We start from the raw sequence: 22,649 nt of genomic DNA, 5'->3' as shown, positions 1-22,649 counted from the left end.
AGGTAGAGAGCAAAAAGGTAGAAAACTTATTTAAAGCCGTATGAACCTGGGAGTCGCACAGCCTGGTCTAGAATGCAGGCATTTTTCTCAGTCCCATTCTGGTTTTGTTTTGTTTTAAAGCAGGATGACAAGAAGCTGGACAAAGAACTAAAAACTTGTGACTAAACCTACCGTTTTTCAAAAGCTTTTAATTACGGAAATTTTCAAACAAAATAGTGGGCGCCCATGCCCTCATCACCTAGGTTTAGTAATTGCCATTGTGTACCAATTTTAATATTACTCACTTTTTTTGGAGTTTTTTATTCATTTTTAAGGATTTTATATATTTGAGAGTGAGTGAGAGAGAGAGAGCGCCTGAGCAGGGGCAGAGGGAGAGGGAGAAGCAGACTCCCTGCAGAGTGCAAAGCCTAACACAGGGCTTAATTCCCAGGACCCTGGGATCATGACCTGAGCAGAAGGAAGATGCTCCACTGACTGAGCCACGCGGGCCCCTCTTTTTGGAATATTATAAAGCAAAATTTCAGTCATTTTATTACGCATTTATAATTTATAATGCTGATTAATGTTATGTCAAAAATACTAAGTATTCATTGTGACAAGAATCATTTGAAGCAAAGTTAGATAACCTGCAGGAAAAACTGTCACAAATCAGTTACCAATAATGATAGCTGATGTTTGAGTGTACACTGTGTGCAAAATTTTATGCTGTTTACATTCATTAGTTCAAGTAACCTTAAACCTGAAAGTACCATTATTGTTAACTCTATTTTATACCTGTGGAAATTGAAGCTGAAAGAGATTAAGGTAACTTTTCCAGTGTTGAGCATCTAGTTAATGGTCAAGTCAGGATTTTGAACCTAGTCTGTTGTAATAATAGTCTTAGGATATTATTTTTAGGATTATTGAAGATGTGAATAGCAATAATTTGTTTATAGAAATCTGGAAGCCAAACTTCCTGAATCTGCTAAAATGAAAACTTGGCTCTTATCTAAAGAACCCATTTTGGGGGGCTTTAGCTTGAGTATTTTGTTGAACTCTGTTGTCTGCTCTTTTCATCACGTGTTCTAGCTGATTTTAATGTAATATTGCATAAAAGATACTTTCTTAAGGTATTTAAGAACTTTATAAATCCTGATTTATTCTCTTACGTTTCTCACTGGTTGGTGAATCACTTGGATAAAAATATATAAAGCAATTTATTCCCTCTCTCTTTTTACATTTCTTTTTACAGTCTGTTAGTAAGTAATCTTGGTTGTAATAAAGGGAAGATTGATTTGGCATTTTGAATTCTATATATAGGTTATGGCCACATCAAGCACCTGTCAGGGTATTGGAGAGAGTGCAGGAATTGGAATCAGGAGATCTGGGTCAAATTCTGGCTTAACCATTTACACTCTTTGACCATGGGATACCTAAAAGGGTAAAGAAATCTGTTTACTCTCCCAAACTTGCACATCTCCCAGATGCTTGAGCCCAAAACTGAGAATTTAGGAACACCATTGAATCTCCCCTCTCCCCATTCTCTCTGCTTCACATCAACAATCTGTGAACGAATACTGTTGACTGCACTTCTAAACCAGATTCTGACTGTCTTTTTTTTCCAACTTCCTTGCTACTACCTTTTCCAGGTAACCTTTGTGTTGAATTTCAACCTTCTAATTTATCTCCTTGTTCTCCTCTCCATATTGTCCATGCTGTTCACAGCAGCCATTTTAAAATGTAAATCTGTTGGTGTGACTTCCCTGATTGTGGAGCCTTCCCATTGCAGTTAGAATAAAATCTACTTTTTACTCTGGCCTGCTTTCTAGATGCAATGTGATCTGGTCCATTCCTGCCTCTTTCACCTTATCTCACACCCTCTCCATGATGAGAGTGCCTCAACTTTCTTAGTGGTGTTTCTGTCCTGAATTTGCCAAGTTTGTGTCTTCTGCTTGGAATGCTCTTCTTTCTCTGTAACTTTGCAATGTATCTTGTCTTTAGCTTTAATGTTATCTTCTTAAAGAGGGCTCAAGGCAAAGGCACTACCTTTGTAGTCCTCCTCTCCACCTCTTAATACATCGTTTTGTGGGTTTTTTTCCCTCTTTCCCTCCCTTTAACATAAGCTCCAAGAGAGTAGGAAACTTAATGTCTCACTTGAAGTACAGTATTTCCAGTGCTAGAATAGTAGTGCCTGGCATATAATAAACACTTCATTAATTCAGATTAAGTCTCACAACTTAGAATTCTCTTTATTTGAGAGATGGGTTAACATGTAGTTTATCAGATTATGAGGAATAAATGAGATGATTTTATTTAAAGTCACCTAGCACAGTTCTTAGCACATGGTTGGTATTTAGATGTTTTTGGCTATGGTTTATTGATTTTTATTCCTCCTTAGTTGGGTTTTGGAGAGCATGCACCTCTTCCATAGTCCTGTTTCCCATAAAACCTAGCATAGTGCTTTTTACATAGACTTTCATTTAAAAAATATTTGCTGAGCTGATTTAGCCTTTGTACTAATTATATTAAATATTGTTATTAAATGTTAAATATGTTTTGTATTAAATATTACATATTATTAAATACTATTAAATATATTTTGTGTCATACTTCACATGATTTTGGAGTTCTTTTTATGAATACTTAACCATATTTATAGATTATGAACAAGAATGTGTATCTATTAGTATAACAGCCTACAGCCCTCCTCCCTTTGTTATTCCTAGCGTATTTTTTTTGGAATTTCAGAAGTCATGATTTGGAGTAAAGAGGGATTTGGCAGTTGGTTTTTCTTTGGATATGTGAAAATTAAAATTAACCTTTTAAAATTGTTTAGGGGAAGTGTTAGCTAAAATGAGCCTTGTATCACTTCCAGCAGTGAATCAGTAGTATTGGACTTCGGGGTCCAGAATAAAGTTTTCATAACAGATCAGTTTAGAAGATTAGTTTCTTTCTGCCCCCTTGGGGGAATTTGATATTTTTAAAACTAAACATGCCTGCACTTTACAAATCCTTTTGTTTCTGTACCTATGGTCTATTTTTTTTATTTTTTATTTTAGTATGTTTCCCTTAATTATTAGTTCCTATTCTTCCTAGTTTGAACCTCACATCTCTTAATCTCCCCCACTGTAGGGTCATGGGTATATAGGGGACAATGTTCTTAATTCACCAGTTTAATCTTAACATTTCTTTTGCTTTGTATTTCCAATTTTATTGCATTTTTTTAATTGGATCTTTGGTAAGAGTCACAGATTTTCATATTTATGTGTATTTTTTTAAATTTAAAATTGGTCTGTGAATTCCTTGAGGTTAGGCATGAATACTATTAATCTTCTCTTCATTAGTTTCTGCTCCCCTAGTGGTTTTTGACTATCCTTCGCACATCACTGGTGATCAGTCACTGAATGTTACTTACAAGGCTGACCTCTTCAGTGTTGATAACTGCTTAATATTTTGCACAAAATTTAAATTTATTTGCATAGTAATGGTAAATTAGTTTAGGAAGATATCTAATCTATTAGATATTTGTTTCATTTATTGCCTGTTCTTTTATTGAAATGTCTGTACATGTATCACAATGCTTTTAGGCACTGAGCTTAGAGTTATTATGATAGCTGTTAATAAGAACTTTAAAAACCAGTTTCACATGAAACTAACCTGTAGAAAGGAAGTGGCCAAGAGAGAATAAAGAATAAGATAAGTAGCAAAGCATTAAAAATAAACTCACACTTGAGGTAATTTATAATTATAGCATTATGGTACTAACTACTGATAGATGACATGTTTTGATATTCCAAGAATACCATATTTGGCATTATATTAGCCACTTTGAAATTTTCTGATAGGATAGCAGCATAGCTTCTGTTTTCTAAAGCCCAGATTACTAAAATGAGAATTCAAGTATTTAAATTAAAAAGTAAAATGCTGTCGGGGCGCCCGGGTGGCTCAGGCATTAAGCGTCTATCTTCGGCTCAGGTCATGATCCCAGACTCCTGGGATCGAGCCGCGCATCGGGCTCCCTGCTCCGCGGGGGGCCTGCTTCTCCCTCTCCCACTCTCCCTGCTTGTGTTCCCTCTCTCGCTGTGTCTCTCTCTGTCAAATAAATAAACAAAATCTTTTAAAAAAAGTAAAATGCTGTCCGTTTCATGGTGTACTTTTACATTTTGATTAAAACAAAAAAAATTCCTTAAGCTTTTATGGTTAAAAGTTTATTTCCTAGATGAGTTTCCCTTTCCCTGAAATCATTAGTGCTTTTATTAAGAGTTTATTTCAGTGCCAGTATAATTCATTGTTGTGAACAGTGGTGTTTAATTTACCATAAAGCAAACTTGTATTTTTTTTTTCTTTGCTAGGAATTTGAATTTAGAGTTTAATTTCTCAGAACATTTTCTCCAGGAAGAACTTTACAGTATCTTAAAGACTTCACTTGACTGTTTAATCCTGCATAAAACCCAAGGTAAATAGCATTTGTTTTTCTAGTTTTCAGTTTTGGTTTATTTGAGAAAACGCAACTACTTAATTTATGAATCTGAGTGATTATAAGTGCTGTGGTCTGAAGCTTTTTTTGTTTGGTTTTGTTTTTGGGTTTTTTGTTTTGTTTCATTTTGGTGGCTTATATGAAGTAAGCCAGATTTTAAAAGTTGTAGGAAAAAGATTCTCTTTATCTCGCTTCTCTGTTGTGTGTCTCCTTCCGCTTTTATAAATACATCAACTTAGACTCAGGCCAATAACTCCTTTTCTCGTATGCATATAAGAGGAATTCCGTAACAACTTTTTAACACCCTTGCATTGGTGTTAAGGTAATTAAAGTTGATTGTATTACATGTATCTACTCATTCGGTCTTGACTATAACTCCGAGGAAGATAATTATTATCTTTATGTATTTCTTATTTATGAAAAGATAGAGCTAATATTTGTCTTTAGGATGGTTATGTTTTATTTTGAAATAATCTGAAACCTTGAATTTGTCGTTTAATGGTTTTTGATTGCAGACATTATGTTGTTGCTTCTGTAATGCAACTCAATCTTAGTACTCTTAAATACTATTTTCATAATACTGAGCAGTTCCTAGGTAGATAAAATAAATGCCTTCAGAAATATTCAGTTGTAGGAGGAATTGTTCATGGCAATTGCAGACTATTAGAAGTTTAGTGAGTCCATTTTTATGGAAACAATTATTTTGGTAATAAGTTAGTGGAAATTTAGAAATAGTTATAGCAGAAATAAACTTGGGAGGCATATATATATGTGTGTATATATATGTTTAATTTTGGGAAGAGTAGATCTTCTAAATTATTTAGCCCTGTTATTTCTGTACCCAGTGAAGTTTAATTATTGCACTAGATATTAGTGTTTAAAGTTTGAATATTGGTGCCCAACTTTTCTTTTTCTTGTACTTCCAGTATCTTTCTTCAGTCTTTCCAGTTTATCTTTTATCCTTTTTCATCAACTTACCAGAAGGCTACAGGGTGAACTAGCATTGTCACATAAGTCCATTTTTTTTTTAAGATTTTTTTTTATTACTTATTTGAGACAGAGATAGAGAACATGACCGGGGGAGAAGCAGAGGGAGGGGGAGAAGCGGGCTCCCTGTGGGCTCCATCCCAGGACCCTGGGATCATGACCTGAGCCAAAGGCAGACCCTTAACCATCTGAGCCACCCAGGCACCCCGCATAAGCCCATTTTTATGGGATCATGCAGTATTATATATAAGGAGTGGTTAATTTAGTCGCATTTTATTTTTTTAAGATTTTATTTATTTGACAGACACAGTGAGGGAACACAGGCAAAGGGAGTGGGAGAGGGAGAAGCAGGCTTCTCACGGAGCAGGGAGCCCGATGTGGGGCTCAATCCCAGGACGCTGAGATCATGACCTGAGCCAAAGGCAGATGCCTACGACTGAGCCACCCAGGTGCCCCAATTTTGTCCCATTTTAAGGCTATAAAGCATTTAGGATGACAGTCTGCTAGGTTTATTTATTTTTAGTATTATGCCAATTGTGTTTTCTTTGTTTCAGGTTCCTTACCTGATATTACTCTGATATTTATCTTTTTTACAGGACAGGTAGGCATTTGTATTGGGCATGGAATAAAATCTAACCTGCTGCTATAGTCTTGTATTGCTCTTCCTGGCTTATGCAGCTGCTGCCTTTTTGAATTGAGGCACATAGGTGGTGCAGTCCATAGAAATCTTCTACCTACTATATACAGTAACTGTCATGCAGATGAAGATAAATAGGGAGAATTGTCTTAGTATTCATATGAAAATGGTGATGAGTAATATCCTTTAAGAAACTTATGTCTTGTAAAATTTAATCGGTCTTTGAAAATAAATAAGAATGGGAAACTTCTTTAATTGAATTGTGATTTTTGACTTTTTTGCTCTCATTGACTAGGAGAAAAGAAATGGGTCGCTCCAATTCTAGATCACATTCTTCAAGATCAAAGTCTAGATCACAGTCTAGTTCTCGATCAAGATCAAGATCACATTCTAGAAAGAAGAGATACAGGTGAATTACTGTGTTTTTAATTCTTTTAATAATGATAATCAGCAAATATTCATGGAGTGCTTACTATGTTTAGACACAATGCTGAACTCATTATTTTATTCTCAACCCTGTGAAGTGAATCTCTTCTACCTTCATTTTAGAGTTGGAGAGATTGAGAATTGTTCAAGTTGCAAGCTAGTAAATGGCAGTGCTTAGGTTTGATTTCAGTTAGCGTGACTTCAGATATCAGATCCTTACACTGTGCATTTATGGTGAATTTCTTTGAATTTATAACGTTAGATAAATTGGATAACGTGAGAATTATTTGACAGTAAGCCATCTTTTGTATTCATAGTTTCTCATTGTTTCTGATTCTGATGTCTCAGTATTATGTATGAATTTAGCCAGTGGTGTTTCATTGATGAATATTCTTTTATGCCATTAAATATTCTTTTACTTTAAGTGCCTGTATAACTTTACTATAATTTGTTGGTATGTCCTGTTGGTGGATATTTTCCTGTTTTCTGTGCCTTCGTTCCTAAGGCCTTTATTCTCTCAGTACCTTAGAAGTGAGACTTCCTTCATTAAAAACAGTAAACTTTTGTATAAATGAGAGGTTTTGTTTTTCAAATGTACATTTTTGGTTTTGACTATTGACATGTTACGTTCAACCATAAGTGTTTAGAATGGTAGAATGGAATAGTTTGTTTTTCTTGCATTGATATTTATTTCATTTTTAGTTCTAGGTCTCGTTCCAGGACATATTCAAGATCTCGTAGTAGAGATCGTATTTATTCTAGAGATTATCGCCGAGATTACAGAAATAATAGAGGAATGAGACGACCTTATGGGTACAGAGGAAGGGGCAGAGGGTATTATCAAGGAGGAGGAGGTAGATATCATCGAGGTGGTTATAGACCTGTCTGGAATAGAAGACACTCTAGGAGTCCTAGACGAGGTCGTTCACGTTCCAGGAGTCCAAAAAGAAGATCCGTTTCTTCTCAAAGATCCCGAAGCAGATCTCGCCGGTCATATAGATCTTCTAGGTCTCCAAGATCATCCTCTTCTCGTTCTTCATCCCCATATAGCAAATCTCCTGTCTCTAAAAGACGAGGGTCTCAGGAAAAACAAACCAAAAAAGCTGAAGGGGAGCCCCAAGAAGAGAGTCCTTTGAAAAGTAAATCACAGGAGGAGCCGAAAGATACATTTGAACATGACCCATCTGAATCTATTGATGAGTTTAACAAATCATCAGCCACATCTGGTGATATTTGGCCTGGCCTCTCAGCTTATGATAATAGTCCTAGATCACCTCATAGTCCTTCACCAATTGCTACACCACCTAGTCAGAGTTCATCTTGCTCTGATGCCCCCATGCTCAGTACAGTCCACTCTGCAAAAAACACCCCCTCTCAGCATTCACATTCCATTCAGCATAGTCCTGAAAGGTCTGGGTCTGGTTCTGTTGGAAATGGATCTAGTCGGTACAGTCCTTCTCAGAATAGTCCAATTCATCATATCCCTTCACGAAGAAGCCCTGCAAAGACAATCACACCACAGAATGCTCCAAGAGATGAGGCTAGGGGACGTTCTTCATTTTATCCTGATGGTGGAGATCAGGAAACTGCGAAGACAGGAAAATTCTTAAAAAGGTAAGCGTTAAAATATTTAGATGATAATATTAATACATTTGTTCTTTGAATTCTTTTTGGATTTATAAGACTTAAAATTGTACCGTGATGTGTAGTTAGCTGTTTTTACTCACGACTTTATAATTCAAGTTGTTTATACTACATCTGGTTAACTTAACTTTGGAAATTGAAGTGTTTTAATAGAAGCTAATTGATATTTCTCTTTTTAATTTTATTCGTTTTCAGTCAGTCCAGAATTAAGAATGTAAACAAGAAATTGAGTAGCATAAAGCATAACTGATGGTTAATATGTAAGATCTTAGATGAATTTTGTGTTAGAGCATTGAAAGCTTATTTTGTTTTCTTCATTCTAATGTAACATATAAATAATGTAGTTATAGTACATGTTTTTATTTGTGTGGTATTAATACATGCAGCTGCCAGTTCTTAATAAAACTATCCGACCATAGAAAAGATAACGGTATTTCTTATTCTAGTAATGTTTGAAACATACTTTGTTTAAATTCTGATTTCAAGCATTGCTAAAGCGTTGCTAAAAAACTCAGTGAAAATTGGTTGCTAATGTAGTTTGATTGACTTTCAAGTGAGAACATAGAAGAGGCAGGCTATTTATGGGATAGTGCTGTACAAACTAGAATTAAATTTCTTGTTGAATTGATACAGTTTGTACTTAGTATTGCCAGGAATCATTTTCTGCAGCAAAGTGTATATGAAATAGTTTTGTGATTCAGTTAGAATATTAAATATTAACTAAGTTCACTTTTGTGAACTCATTTCTTTTGGTAGGTAAGTGTTACAGTCTGAAATTTTGAGTATAAGTAGAATTCTGATAAGTATACTGTTTGTTAGTGGTTTTTAGCCTCAAAAATTAAACTGTGTTGCATGTTATAGAAGTTCTGGATAATTGGATTTCTTAGTGCAGAATTGTGGTCTGTGACTAAAACAGGTTTTTGGGAAAGGCTTTACTTTTAAACTTCAGGAGGTCTAATATGTAAATTTATTTAAAAACTCAGTACGTAAGTGCTGTATAGATGCTTTTAATGTTTTTTTTAAAGTGGAATCTGAAGAAAGCACTTTTTAGTAAGATTTTTTTTTCTTTATTACTGGTCCTGTGATATTGGGCAGATCTCGCCGGTCATATAGATCTTCATACATATAAGTATGCAAGTGATCCACAGTGAATGCAATCCAGAGTTACCATCCTCTTCTCTGCTTATTCACAGGTTCACAGATGAAGAGTCTAGAGTATTCCTGCTTGATAGGGGTAATACCAGGGATAAAGAGGCTCCAAAGGAGAAAGGATCAGAGAAAGGGAGGGCAGAGGGAGAATGGGAAGATCAGGAAGCGCTAGATTACTTTAGTGATAAAGAGTCTGGAAAACAAAAGTTTAATGATTCAGAAGGGGATGACACAGAGGAGACAGAGGACTATAGACAGTTCAGGAAGTCAGTCCTTGCAGATCAGGGTAAAAATTTTGCTACTACATCTCACCGGAATACTGAGGAGGAAGGACCCAAGTACAAGTCCAAAGTTTCATTGAAAGGCAATAGAGAAAGTGATGGATTTAGAGAAGAAAAAAATTATAAACTTAAAGAGACTGGCTACGTAGTGGAAAGGCCTAGCACTGCAAAAGATAAGCACAAGGAAGACGACAAAAGTTCTGAGAGAATAACAGTAAAGAAAGAAACTCAGTCACCTGAGCAGGTAAAGTCTGAAAAGCTCAAAGACCTCTTTGATTACAGTCCCCCTCTACACAAGAATCTGGATGCACGAGAAAAGTCTACCTTCAGAGAGGAGAGCCCACTTAGGATCAAAATGATAGCCAGTGATTCTCATCGTCCTGAAGTCAAACTCAAAATGGCACCTGTTCCTCTTGATGATTCTAACAGGTAATTCCACACTGATGCCCAGGAAATAATCTGTGGTCATTTAGTTAATATTCTAATTAATTATTTTCTGAACATACTCCTATTTCGTATTCAAACCAATGGTATATTTTGTTTGTTGTGTGTGTGTTTGTTACCGATATGCTCCAGACCTGCTTCCTTGACTAAAGACAGGCTACTTGCTAGTACACTTGTCCATTCTGTCAAGAAGGAACAAGAATTCCGATCCATCTTTGACCACATTAAGTTGCCACAGGCCAGCAAAAGCACTTCAGAGTCTTTTATTCAACACATTGTGTCCTTGGTTCATCATGTTAAAGGTATGTTTACTACTGTGAATTAAATATTTCTTGCAAATTAAAATGAATAGTTAGGCTTTAATTAATGTACTCGGGCTAGCAAGTTTACATAGACACCATTAGAAATTTGGAAGAATAGTTTCATGAAAGAGTGATCAGTCTTGTTAGCATTAAGACCCATGTGGAGATATTTAATAAAAAGTGATTGAAATACCAAATAGAGCTGAAACACACTCTAAAAAGCTATATCATGATAAAACTAATAAAGATTTATTTAACAGGAAGTCTTTGAAATGTGTCATTGTACTTGAAGGGCAGAATGCTTACAGATGATTTTTCATTGCATGCATAGGATTTATAATGCACTCTTGCATAGATTTATAATAAAGTGAGGTCATATTGTTACTGAATATTATTAAGAATTTCTTTTCAATTTTTAAAGAAACCTGAAACCAGCAGAAAAGCAGTGTTGATTTTCTATCTATATTTTTGTTACTTAATTTGTTCTAATACTTAGCTTTTTTAAATGATAAGCTGGAAAAGAGTTTATTGGAATTTTTTAAGGAAAAAAAGTTTAAGAAATTTAAAAATGTGTTAGACGAGTAGTGAATTTATGAATAGTTACTAATGAGGATGATAGTTATATTTCTTTAAGTCCTGAAGGTTGATAAGGGTGTTCATTTCGAAGTAATGGTGCTCAATTTTCACCAGTATGTAATTCATAGTAACTAATAATTTTCAAAGGTTTTAGGGTATGACTTTTTGGGCAATTAGGTTGTTTTGTTTTTGTTATTTTCTTTCTGTGTTTAAAAGGCAACTTACTGTGAAATAGGTTCTTACCCAGGAAGCTACATGGTTGTTGGTCTTAAAAGCCATTTTTTTAAAAAAGTTTGTCTTATATGAGAACAATTCGTTGTAATAGCTGAAACTTGTTGCTAGCAAATTCTTTATGCAGTTGATGTTTCAAAACAGTGAATAGTGAATGAATTTCTTTTTGACTGTAATTATTTAAACATGGTAACAAGAGTTTTGTTATTTGGCTATAACTAGGTTTGTGAGCCAGTTTATGACCATATTGTGGTACATAAAATATGAAACATTAACATTTTTTCTTTTTTTACCTTTTTTTGACCTGTCTCCACATTTTACAATTTATTGCTGAATTTTGAGATCAGGTTTTGATAAAATTTTTTCTTTTTCATTTTCTTTTTGTTTTTGTTTTTTTGTTTTTTGTTTTTTGTTTTTTTTTTAAAGAACTGTAGTTATGTTTCATTATTGGTATTGTACAACCGATCTGAACAGCTCTTTCTTACTTCAGAGCTGAAAATGCCCAGTGATGTTTTCTTTTTCATTGTAACTAGGTCCTGGAATATGTTTTGAAATGGCAAAATCCATGTTTCAAAGTAAAATAGCTGTTGAAAGATACAGGCAAAGTTGAATCTTCTGTCTTCCTGGCAAAAATGGCATAAAAACTGAGTTGCTAGCTCAAATTCCTGGGTTTCATGGAATTATGATTGAGGCACTACCCTTGTAGTGGCCGTTTCAAGTTTTAATGATTGGTTATGAGACATGTGCTGGATATTGGGCGGTAAGTTGACACAGATGTATGTTGACCTGTTAAGCAGATAGCTTGCTTCATAATGTAACATTTCATGACTTTATACGTCTTTCTATTTTACATTTACAGCGTATCTTGAATGGTTTAAAAACTAGTATTGATATTACTAATTTTAAAATTTGAAAGAAGGACAAGAGAACAATAGCAAATACGCTGTTGGGTTTGCCAAGATGCCAGATTTTTGGAGTAATTAGTGTTAACTGATTTGAAGAATATTTTTTGAATTGAAATGGTACTATTCATTTTTTTCTTAAATCCATTTTTTGTTGTCAACGTAGTTCTTGATGAAATAATTTTATTAGTGTACTAAAACCAACTGTGTAGTTATTTCAGTATTTTTTGTTTTCTGCAAATGATTACTTGAAGTAACCTCATTGGTTCATATTGGCAAGGTATAAGGACATCCACTTACTGTTCCTTTTTGTTCTGTTTGAGGAAGTAGTTCATTATTGAAATTAAGTTAGAGATTCTCAATTTTAATCTGTTTATTGTTCTTGGATTATATGTAGTATTGATAGTGCCCTCTGAGGAACTTTGTATCAGTTACCTGTTGAGGTACAAAAAGTTAAAAGGGACAGGGTAGGAGCTCTTTGTAACACTTGATTCTCTTCTGCTAGGTTTCTTGAGTATTTTTATTTTCTTTTCACCTGGCAAATGCCCTTCTGTCACAAATGAAAATCTTTCTTGAAGTAAAGATAACTAATTGGGCAGTATTTCTCCTAAATCAACAGAGCAATACTTCAAATCAGCTGCAGTGACCCTAAACGAGAGGTTCACTTCGTATCAGAAAGCCACCGAAGAACATAGTACCAGGCAAAAGAGCCCTGAGATACACAGGTATGTGCACTGTTGTATGGGCATATAAAAAAATGTTTTGATAGACACTGTTTAAACAGTATCATAATGGAACTGTGCTATCATCATGATATAAAATGAACTTTGGTTTTATTTCTGATTTGTACCTTGAATAAGTGTATTTCCAGCCTTGAAAAGTTTGTAATCTACTGTTTCTTTTTAATTTTCAGTTCACTTGGTTTAAACAGGTTCTTAACAACTTAACAGTAGTCTTAATCACTCCCCAGTAAGGAATTCAGTAGATACCACATTTGTTTTTTTGGGAGGAAGTTGGGTGCCTAGAGTAGCCCTTTATTTAATTTACTTCCAGTAAGTTTGTAAAATAAAAATGCTTGGTAACAGGTAGAACTGTTTTTCATAAGAAGAGCATGAATGTTAAAAGTCAGGCAGTTATGTTCATATACTGGTTCTGTAACTTCATTGTATTGTGATGAACAAGTTAGTTAATCTCTGAACATTAGTTTTTTCCATCTACCAAATAAGGACAACAGTGCCTCTTTTGCAGGGTAGTGGTGACAATTAGTATTGGTTATAAAGTATCTAGTGCTTAGTCATAGTAGGTAGGGTTTTGGTGGTGGCTGCTTGAAGAAGCTCTGAGAAGTTGGCAACGGACACTAGCTTAAAAAAGGCAAGGAAAGGCACAGCATAAAACTAAAGATCCACTGATTATGTAAAAATATTGGAGATATTTAGGAAAAAATAACCCTATTCATGTGTTCATTGAAGATATGGAGGTATAATTGTATGATGCTTGACACTTAGGATGATAATATTCAATTTAAATAAAATATGGGTTTTTTATGATTAATTTGTTTTAAAACTTCAGACTTTATATGTAAAAATACTGAAGCATTTTAAATTTATTTTTAAAGGATATAGTCTTTATTTCTTAATTATTTGGAATTAGATTAATAATCTTACAATGCTAAGGTTTATTTGGGAGAGAAATAACTGTCTAGTTATTTCCTTAATTAAAATGGACAGTTCTGAGGAATTTTTTGAACCATAAAGTTAATGTGACTACAAATAGACTTTATTTTACATTAAGGAGAATTGACATCTCTCCAAGTGCCCTGAGGAAGCATACTCGTTTAGCAGGGGAAGAGAGAGTTTTTAAAGAAGAAAATCAAAAGGTATGTTTTGAATGGACATTTATTTTAATGTTAAGTTCAACTCGGTTAATGATACTATATAATTAAGTATAGTTTGTATAGACAAAATGTTTGCAGAGGTCATCTATTTTTAACTTGTAAATAAATGCATTTATAGTGGTGCACATAGTGTTCCTTCTTAAAAGAAATTAAGCTGACACTGTATTATGTATTCCAGTAAAACCAAAAGTAATTTTTAAAAATGATAAAAGGAAGAAATTCATTCTAAGCAAAGGGTAAAGAATCAAGCATTAGATAAAGGAAAATGAGAAAAGCAACGATAGAAATTATAGTAGGGTTTTTATATAAAGTTTTGGGGTTAAATTAAGTGAGTCAGAATAAATATTCCTTGATTTATGTATGCCTAAATTAATATTTCTAGGTTTTTCACAGCAAGAACAAGAAGTAATCCCCATGCTACTGGGCATTTTTGATCTGGACTAAGAAATAAATATTCTAAGAACAGATTTACAAATGAACATTTGGAATAAAAACTCACTATTGGAATTTTTGTGGGTTGGGGAAGAATGCTTTTAAACTTGAGAGAAGAACCTGTCAATGTTGGGGGAGGGAGGTCTGTGAGAATAGAATGCGTTTGTTAAGGGGACTCTGATACATTCTGATTATTTGAAATTGGTGTTTTCTAGATAGGCTAGTCCATATGGCAGGCCTTACTTATCTAGTAGAAATATAGGGACAAATAGCAACTGTCCATTGTAATGAAAAGATTAGGGGACTTGGAAATGCTGCTTGGTTCCAATTTTGACTATAGCCAAGTATTTCTATGATGTGTGGAAGATAATTAGCCTCTTGGACATTTGGTTTTCTAATCAGAAAAATGAGACTACATGGGTTTTGCAGAGCTAAATAGTTGAGCAATTATGAAAACATTGGCACTTTCATTTCCAGAAGCTGTTATTAATAGTTGTATTATACAAATATTTTAATAGGGCATCCTATTAACTTACTAGATGTGAAATTTAAAGCTTAAAAGAAAGTGGTCTCTCTGTATGGGGCATACTAATCTTGGAAAAACAGATTCTGAGAGGTGAATACTAACCTTGGCTTTTACTTTCAGTATCTTGGGTTCTGTTGGTTAATTTTGTTTTGCCAACAGTTTAGTCTATCCTTGTGCTCTGACAGAGTGAATAAGATATTCATTACTCACCAGATTTTCATCTGGAGGAGAGAAAATAGTGATTACTTATGGGTGGACAAGAGGATATGACATTGCTTTTTATCCTTCATCTTAACGATCTGAATGAATAAATAAATATGTTATTTTTTAATGTGTATATAGTTTTGGAGTTTATAGTTTTACTTAAATTATCGTGTTGCTTGTGGGCTTCATAATACCTAAGTGAAAAAGGAAGGTTTTTGCTCTTGATTAGATTTTCTTTGTTACCCAGGGAGCAAATAGGTGAGTAGTTGATACCATTTGGAGATACACTTCCAGTTTTATGAATGCTTATGAATATCATAGCTGGATTTCCCAGAATAAGTACTTCTTATTGTTGAATACTAGCAAGGATGTCCACATTGCTTAGCATCTTACTGATGTATAATTTTTCTTCATTCCTAGATGCCTCTTTCCATCTTCCTAAATTATATAGTATTTGAAAAAGCAATGGAACAAGAAGGAGGTGAATTGTGACCCAGTTAAACTAATGTCCGTTGCAATACCTGAATTGAGAAAGGGCAGTATATGGCCCAAGATACTGAGTACAGGATTGGGAATAATCTCTTTCTGGCTTTGTTTCTACCCTTATTCAACCTTACTTGGTTTTATTAATCATACTCCACTTGCATGTTATGGAAATTACAGTTCTTCCTTTTGAAGTGGTTTTTATTGGGTTGGTCAACTTATTGGGAAGAGCTTGATGATAATGAGGCTTAAATAATGAGAACCGTTACTTTAGGATCCCATAACTTTATAGGTAGAAGGCTATACCACAACTACAGATAGAGTATAACCTCTATCATTTAAAAAGAAACCCTGTGAAAAGGATGAGTGATGACAATGAGGATGTGCTGAGTGGAAAAATATGTCATTCTGTACAGAGTTTATTACGGATTGCTTTGAACAAAAACCGATGACATTTTCAAGATAATTAGCCTTTCATAACTTCCCTAGTCCCGTTGCTGTGTACACAAATGTTTAGTCAAAACAACCAGGCATATTTTTTAACAAAAACTAAAACAAAGTGTGGAAGTAGTATGTTATGGTCTACGCTTCTCTCATACTAAAATGCCAATTTAGAAACTGGCATAAAATTTGGCTATATATATATTTTTTTCTTACATCTTTCCTGAAATCTGTATTTTACATTTGTCTTTTATAGGGAGATAAAAAACTAAGGTGTGATTCTGCTGATCTTCGGCATGACATTGATCGTCGGAGAAAAGAAAGAAGTAAAGAACGGGGGGATTCCAAGGGCTCCAGGGAATCCAGTGGATCAAGAAAGCAGGAAAAAACTCCAAAAGATTACAAGGAATACAAATCTTACAAAGATGACAGGTAATTGTTAAAACTGTGTGAGTTAGGTTTAGCTTCTAATTAGCCTTTAATAATTGTCAGCTTAATTGCTTTCAATTTTGACTGTGTAATCGAATGTTTTAAATTTAAACAATTAAAATTATTTGTTTTACAGCAAAAATGTATTTGTCTTTTACACGGCTTATGGTGGATGAGGACAAAAACTTTGGAATAGCAAGCTAACACTGAAAAAAAAAATGACAAATTAATGTGTCCTATTATCCAGGCTACATCAGGAGGTTGGACTTCAATGCAGTGCATTTCTAGAAACAGTTTGTGTAAGAACTTTGGTTCGTTATGCTTGATTCCGCACTTTTTCAACTCATAACACCCAGAGTACAAGAATTTTAAACTGATATCTAGTGGTTTAACATGGGAGAGATGGGGGGGAGGAAGGACTAGTTTTTATGTGAAATAGCAATGTGTATTTATCTTTCAAAGTAATGTTTCCATGGATACTGTTAGCAGTGGTAAGAGTTATCGCAGGTATGACCTTTTCGGGTGTTGCATTAGAACCATATAAAATTGATCATCATAGAGTCAAATAAATAGTAGGAATACTGAATATCATAGATAATCGTTTTCTTGCTATTCATTAGGTAAATGGTGGATTTTACTCGTGTTTTTTAAATTTATGACTGGTATTTGTATGTCATATGCTTTTGATTTCTATAATGGAGTTATGGCCCAAACCATACCATCTGTTCTCACCCAGGGTGTACAGACTGCAGTCATTTTGAAACTTGGCCTTAAGAACATTCTTACTTTTTCCTACTCTTCTTTTCCTTGCCTTAAAATAACAACAAGAAAAAAGTTAAAAATATTTGAAGAACTGAACCTTATTCTTGAAGTTTCCAGACTGCTAGTTTTTTACTGGCAGGCCATATCATGTTTTTCAGTAGTTAATGTAAAAAAAACAAAAAACAAAAAACTGAAGGAGAATGGAAACAGACTGTGTCAAAGTTTAACACCCAATCATTTTAGTTATGTAATAATTTTAATAGGGGTTAGTTTTTTTTTTTTGACTTGAAAAATATTCCTTTTATTATAAGATTCAACAGGGTCTTTATCTTTTTTAAAGTAGCACATATTTTTTTGTTTTCTTTGTTTATTTTGCAGTAAACATAAAAGTAGAGAGCAAGATCATTCTCGATCTTCATCCTCTTCAGCATCACCTTCTTCTCCCAGTTCTCGAGAAGAAAAGGAGAGTAAGAAGGAAAGAGAAGAAGAATTTAAAACTCACCATGAACTGAAAGAATACTCAGGCTTTGGAGGAGTTAGCCGACCACGAGGAACCTTTGTAAGTAGTAGAAATACCTTTGATTGATGGTAGGACTTTACTTTAGAGCACTGTGCATAAGGAAAGTTAAAAATACATAATTTAGACATTGTTGTGAGTCATTACTCCTACATATTAGTCTTGGAAAGTGAAATGGTTTTTGATAATATCTTCATTAAGATATGCCATTTAAGGGTTGGGAGGAGGGGCTGGAGCTGGGATGATGCTTTCTTTGTATACAGAGTTAAAAATAAGTGTTTTTATCTAATTAAAAAAATTTATATATATATATATAAACTAGATACTTTTTTAAACTTCGGAATTAATATCTACATAGTGCATAAAGACCCAAGAGTCAAGTAAAGTTATTGAGATCTAGTTCTTTAATCACTTAGTTTTTGAAAAGATGCCTTAAAACATTAAAAAAAATCCTAATCTCTGTATTACAGCTATTTTTATTTTGCCTATTTTGCCTTCCAGTCCTTGCTTATATGCGTATAATCATAGAAATCATATAATTTTCTTTTTATTCTACATAGCCTACACATTATCCCCATATTTGCATAAATTTGTTGTAATTATTAATTTAATGACTTCATAGTAGTGCATCTTCTTGACTCGTCAATTTCTATATTCAGATTCCTCCTGTAAGCGAGTATACAGTCAATTATTAGTAGGGTTCATTAATTAGATCATTTAGGAAAGAGAAGAGCTTTGCTTATATGGTGATAGGTGTAGTTGAACACTTGGGACTCCAATGATAATTCAAAGAATCAGACAACTCTTGGCTAGTGAAAGGGAAAAGAACCAACTCTATTATTTAAAAGTACTAGTTCAGGCCATGAAAGTGCAGTCAGTATGCTAATACTTAGATTGACTGCATTTCTTCTTAACGTTTTAACTTGCAGTAGGCAGAATTTTTTGCCTATAATATAAAATAGTCACCCTTTCTATCCTCAGTGGCTATGAAATTGAGATTTAGGAAGGAAATTAGGAAATATGTTTTTTGTTACTGCAGTAAAATTAGAGTTTGCATGTAACTAAATACCTTTTGATTGAATTACTAAACAACTTTGTTAATGTTAATCAGTTTCGAATTAGAGGCAGAGGAAGAGCCAGAGGAGTTTTTGCTGGGACAAATACTGGTCCAAACAACTCAAATACTACTTTTCAAAAGAGACCGAAGGAAGAGGAATGGGATCCAGAATATACCCCAAAGAGCAAGAAGTACTTCTTGGTGGGTGTTAGAAATGTGTGTTTATTTGGTTTGCATTAATTTTCAAAGCATACTGGGTGAATACATTTGAGTACAGGTATCCACTACTACGAGAAGTTTTCACCATAATGCAGAAAACCTTTTAAAAATTCATTACCCAGATGATTTGAAGTTTTGAAAATGTGGGTCCTTTTGGTCCTGTTTATACTTCATTGATAGCACCTATAGGCTGATCAGGGTAAATTTAAAATGTACCTGATTTGATAGCCACATTCAGAGAAGAACATTAACATATGTTTCATATCTGTCTATAAGACAATGACAGTTACAGAAACTTCTCATTAAGATTTACCTTCCATCATCACAGCTGTCTGTTTAAATGAAAGACAAAGGGAAAAATTCTTTGACGGTACACAAAGTTAAGGATCTCAGGGAGGTTGTTTACTTCCATTGGAATAAAAGGAAGATGAAAAATTACATGTGGAAAAGTTTGCTAGCTACACTAATGTGGTGCTTCTTTGTGATACAGTTCCTTCTGAAGTAGTTTTCTAAGGGATGGAACCTAGAGGAGGTGGGTCCTGAAAGAGTTTCTAGGTAATGATGGAAATTTTCTGCAGTTTGACATGGGAGAAAAGGGTCCAGCCTTATAGACACTTTAGAAAATACCAAAACTATTACCAGAAACGTTTATTTTTATCATAGCTTTTCAGAGAAGTCATGTTTCAGAGACTAGTTCTGAAGATTAGTTGTTTTGCAGAAGCAAGGAGGAAAGTAATACTAGATTTATAGAATCGTGTTTTTTATTTGGCTTTTTATGAATACACCCGAATACCCACAACTTACCTGCTGAGAGGAGAGAGCTATATGCTGAAGTAGATCTATATTGTTTGAAGAATGGCAAAAATTTATTATTATTTTTTAAGATTTTATTTATTTGACAGAGACACAGCAAGAGAGGGAACACAAGCAGGGGGAGTGGGAGAGGAATAAGCAGGCTTCCCGCTGAGCAGGGAGCCCGATGCGGGGCTCGATCCCAGGACCCTGGGACCATGACCTGAGCCGAAGGCAGACGCTTAACGACTGAGCCACCCAGGCGCCTCCCAAAAATTAGTTTCTGTTTGACTCTCTTGGGTACTTTAATGACCAAGGTCTGAAAAAATTTTTAAAGTGTATTATGTGTAAAGTTTACTCAATAAATGCTCTAAGGGGAAATTTAAGCTTGTTTAAATTGAGTGAGTTGACCGTGTGCACAGGGAAAGGCATTTTATTCAGTTACAGGAAAGCTTAAAAGATCTCATTTTTGATTTAAGAATTTATATATTCACAGGCTGCTGTTTATGCTAGGAACTGTGAATGCAAAAACAAATACTGATTTCAGTTCTTGGCTGGAATAAATATGGAAACAAATGTTCTAAATACATGTGATGGATTTCCTCCAAAGCAGGAAATGGAGGATTATTTCAAAGGAGAGAGTGATTAGGAGAGCCTTCATGGAGGAACTGGGCTTGAATCTTAAGCTTAAAAGATAGGCAGGTGTACTGTAGATTGAAGGAGTGAAACATCTTGAGATAGAACTCTGGCTGGATGGTTGATGGAAGTTTGGTAAAATTAAGAAAAAGCTAGGAGCCAAGTTGTGGAAGGCAACCCTAATACCCTAATAAATTTGGATTTTAGCCAGAGTTTAGATAAACCATGGTTGTACAGACAGATCTGAGAGTTACTGAGTGTTGGAACTAAGGGATTAGATACTAGAAAAGTTAAAAGTAACATTTATGAGGACTTACTCAGGGACCCTGTATGTAGTTGGGTGTTGGTAGTGGGATGAGGGGATCTCTCTCTAAGATTGGGGATACTGGGGAAAGAATCCAATTTGAGGAGAAGATTAAGTTCTATGCTTGAAGTGCCTGGGAGAAATTAAGTGCAGATGTGCACTGGGTTGTTGATAAGGCGGATCTGTAGAGAGAAAAAATCTAGGAGCCATCATTTTACAGGACACAAAGATCACCCAGTCGGAAGAGATTAAAAGGCCACCCTGTCAAAGGCAGGGTGAGGAGTGAGTGATAGTAAAATTGCCACACTGTTCATTTAAAAAAAAAAAAAAAAAGCCAGAGAAGGAGATCAAATGTTAAAGGTTAGAAAGTTAAGAGGGAAGTGAGAGGTGAACAAGTAGATGGTAATTATTTAATACATTGAATGTTTTACAAATACTTAAGTTAGGCCAGACCTTCATTTTTCTCTGGCATTCTTTCAGAATCTGGTGTTGTAATTTTTATCTTAAATTGAGATATAACATTTTAGTTTGGCATTTAGGTGGTAATTTTACTGATTAGAGGAAGAATATGTGTTACTTTAAGAATTTAGCAACTTATAAGTAGCAGTAACATTTTATATGTTCCTATTCTGGGCTGTATTTTAAAACCTTCATTTCTATATAAAACATGCATTTGTCAGACTGATGTTCAGTAGAAGTAAAATTAAAATGTTAATATATTTTTCTTATAAATCTATTCCCACAGTTAATTATTTTGGTTCTTAATTAATGAACCATTGAAATGATAGCTCTGGTTTTTACATGGATATTTAAATTTGATCTTGCTTTTGCAAAGATATCTTATAGACTGCTACCGCTGAGAATAGAAATATATTTAGAAGAGATGAGGTTGAAAAGTTACAGATGTTCCCTTAGGTTCTTTCAGAATAATTGACAAACATCGAACTTTTGATATTAATGAAACGTTAATATTTAGTAGTAGTAATAACAGCGTAACATGTACTGAGGATGTGTACTATGCTAGGTAGCAGCCTTTCTAAGGCGCCTAGTAAGAAACTTATTCCATACTTACAAAAATCATTTTGAGATGAGTCCTTTATCCCACTTTTACAGATGAAAAACAATGGGGTACAGAGGTTGAGCACTTGACCAAAGTTACATGCCTAGTAGAATAGGACTCTGGATTTGAACCCATGCCTTGGGCCCAAGAGCCAGGGTTCTGAAAGCACTCTACCATTCTTTCTCCAGTATTGAGTAATAGTAATATTTGTTGCATTCTGTTCTGAAACTTCTCATCTCTAATCTTGGATTTATGCAAAGATATGGTAGTGTTTCCAATAATAAGTACTCCAGAGTCTATCTTAGAACCTGAAATTCTATGGAGGGGTGAGTATGTGAAGAGTTGGAGCAAGTGGGAAAGTAATGAAGTGGACAGGTTCTCAGTGTTGATGTTGTCTTCTGAGGAAGAGAAAAATCCCTGGTGGGGAAAGGGCCTTTAGGGTAGGAGGTTTGATCAATTAAATTTTTGAAACTTGATCATTTTGTGGAGAAGAGATAAGAGGATTCAGAAGGTCTTTTTTTTTTTTTTGAGATTATTTGAGAAAGAGAGGGCACTCGATTCTGGGAGGGGCAGAGGGAGCAGGAGAGAGAATCTTGATCAGATTTCCCTGCTGAGCGCAGAGCCGCATGCAGGGCTCTCTCTGCAGGGAGTCAGACGCTTAACCCACTGAGCCACCCAGGCGCCTCCAGAAGGTCTTGTTCTAATATGGCTTCCTGTGTTTATGTGTTTTGTGCATTATAAACTATCTCACTTCTCTGACCATTTATCATGTGAAGTAATTTAAAAAAAAATTATAGTAGGACTAAAATCTTGGAAGTTAGAACTTGAGGATTAAGGGTTAGTATGCATAGCATGAGA

The 22,649-nt window shown here is 34.6% G+C and overlaps 1 protein-coding gene across 6 annotated transcripts in view; it reads left to right on the top strand.

The window, feature by feature from the left end:
- Positions 1–22,649, top strand: part of BCLAF1 (BCL2 associated transcription factor 1) — a 29,611-nt gene that overhangs the window by 2,436 nt on the left and 4,526 nt on the right. Inside the window, exons 2-11 of one of the 6 annotated variants that reach the window (XR_012378590.1) lie at positions 4,332–4,435; positions 6,376–6,489; positions 7,209–8,120; positions 9,344–10,009; positions 10,157–10,326; positions 12,655–12,760; positions 13,827–13,911; positions 16,272–16,447; positions 16,581–16,743; positions 17,585–17,724. Coding sequence is in view for 5 of the 6 variants with exons in the window: in XM_025865851.2 (XP_025721636.1) it covers positions 6,386–6,489; positions 7,209–8,120; positions 9,344–10,009; positions 10,157–10,326; positions 12,655–12,760; positions 13,827–13,911; positions 16,272–16,447; positions 17,585–17,765; positions 18,835–18,981 (2,547 nt within the window). In the remaining variant the exon portion in view is untranslated. Of the gene's footprint in view, positions 1–4,331; positions 4,436–6,375; positions 6,490–7,208; positions 8,121–9,343; positions 10,010–10,156; positions 10,327–12,654; positions 12,761–13,826; positions 13,912–16,271; positions 16,448–16,580; positions 16,744–17,584; positions 17,766–18,834; positions 18,982–22,649 lie in introns of those variants that run through there. The other 5 variants (XM_025865859.2, XM_025865851.2, XM_025865871.2 and 2 more) reach the window with 5 other exon arrangements.

Source organism: Callorhinus ursinus, unplaced genomic scaffold, assembly GCF_003265705.2.
Source record: "Callorhinus ursinus isolate GAN/ISIS: 27379988/994484 unplaced genomic scaffold, GSC_fseal_2.0 scaffold6, whole genome shotgun sequence".
Lineage (NCBI taxonomy): Eukaryota > Metazoa > Chordata > Mammalia > Carnivora > Otariidae > Callorhinus > Callorhinus ursinus.
The sequence above is the reverse complement of the archived record's forward strand: the minus strand, read 5'-3'. Positions and strand labels throughout refer to the sequence as shown.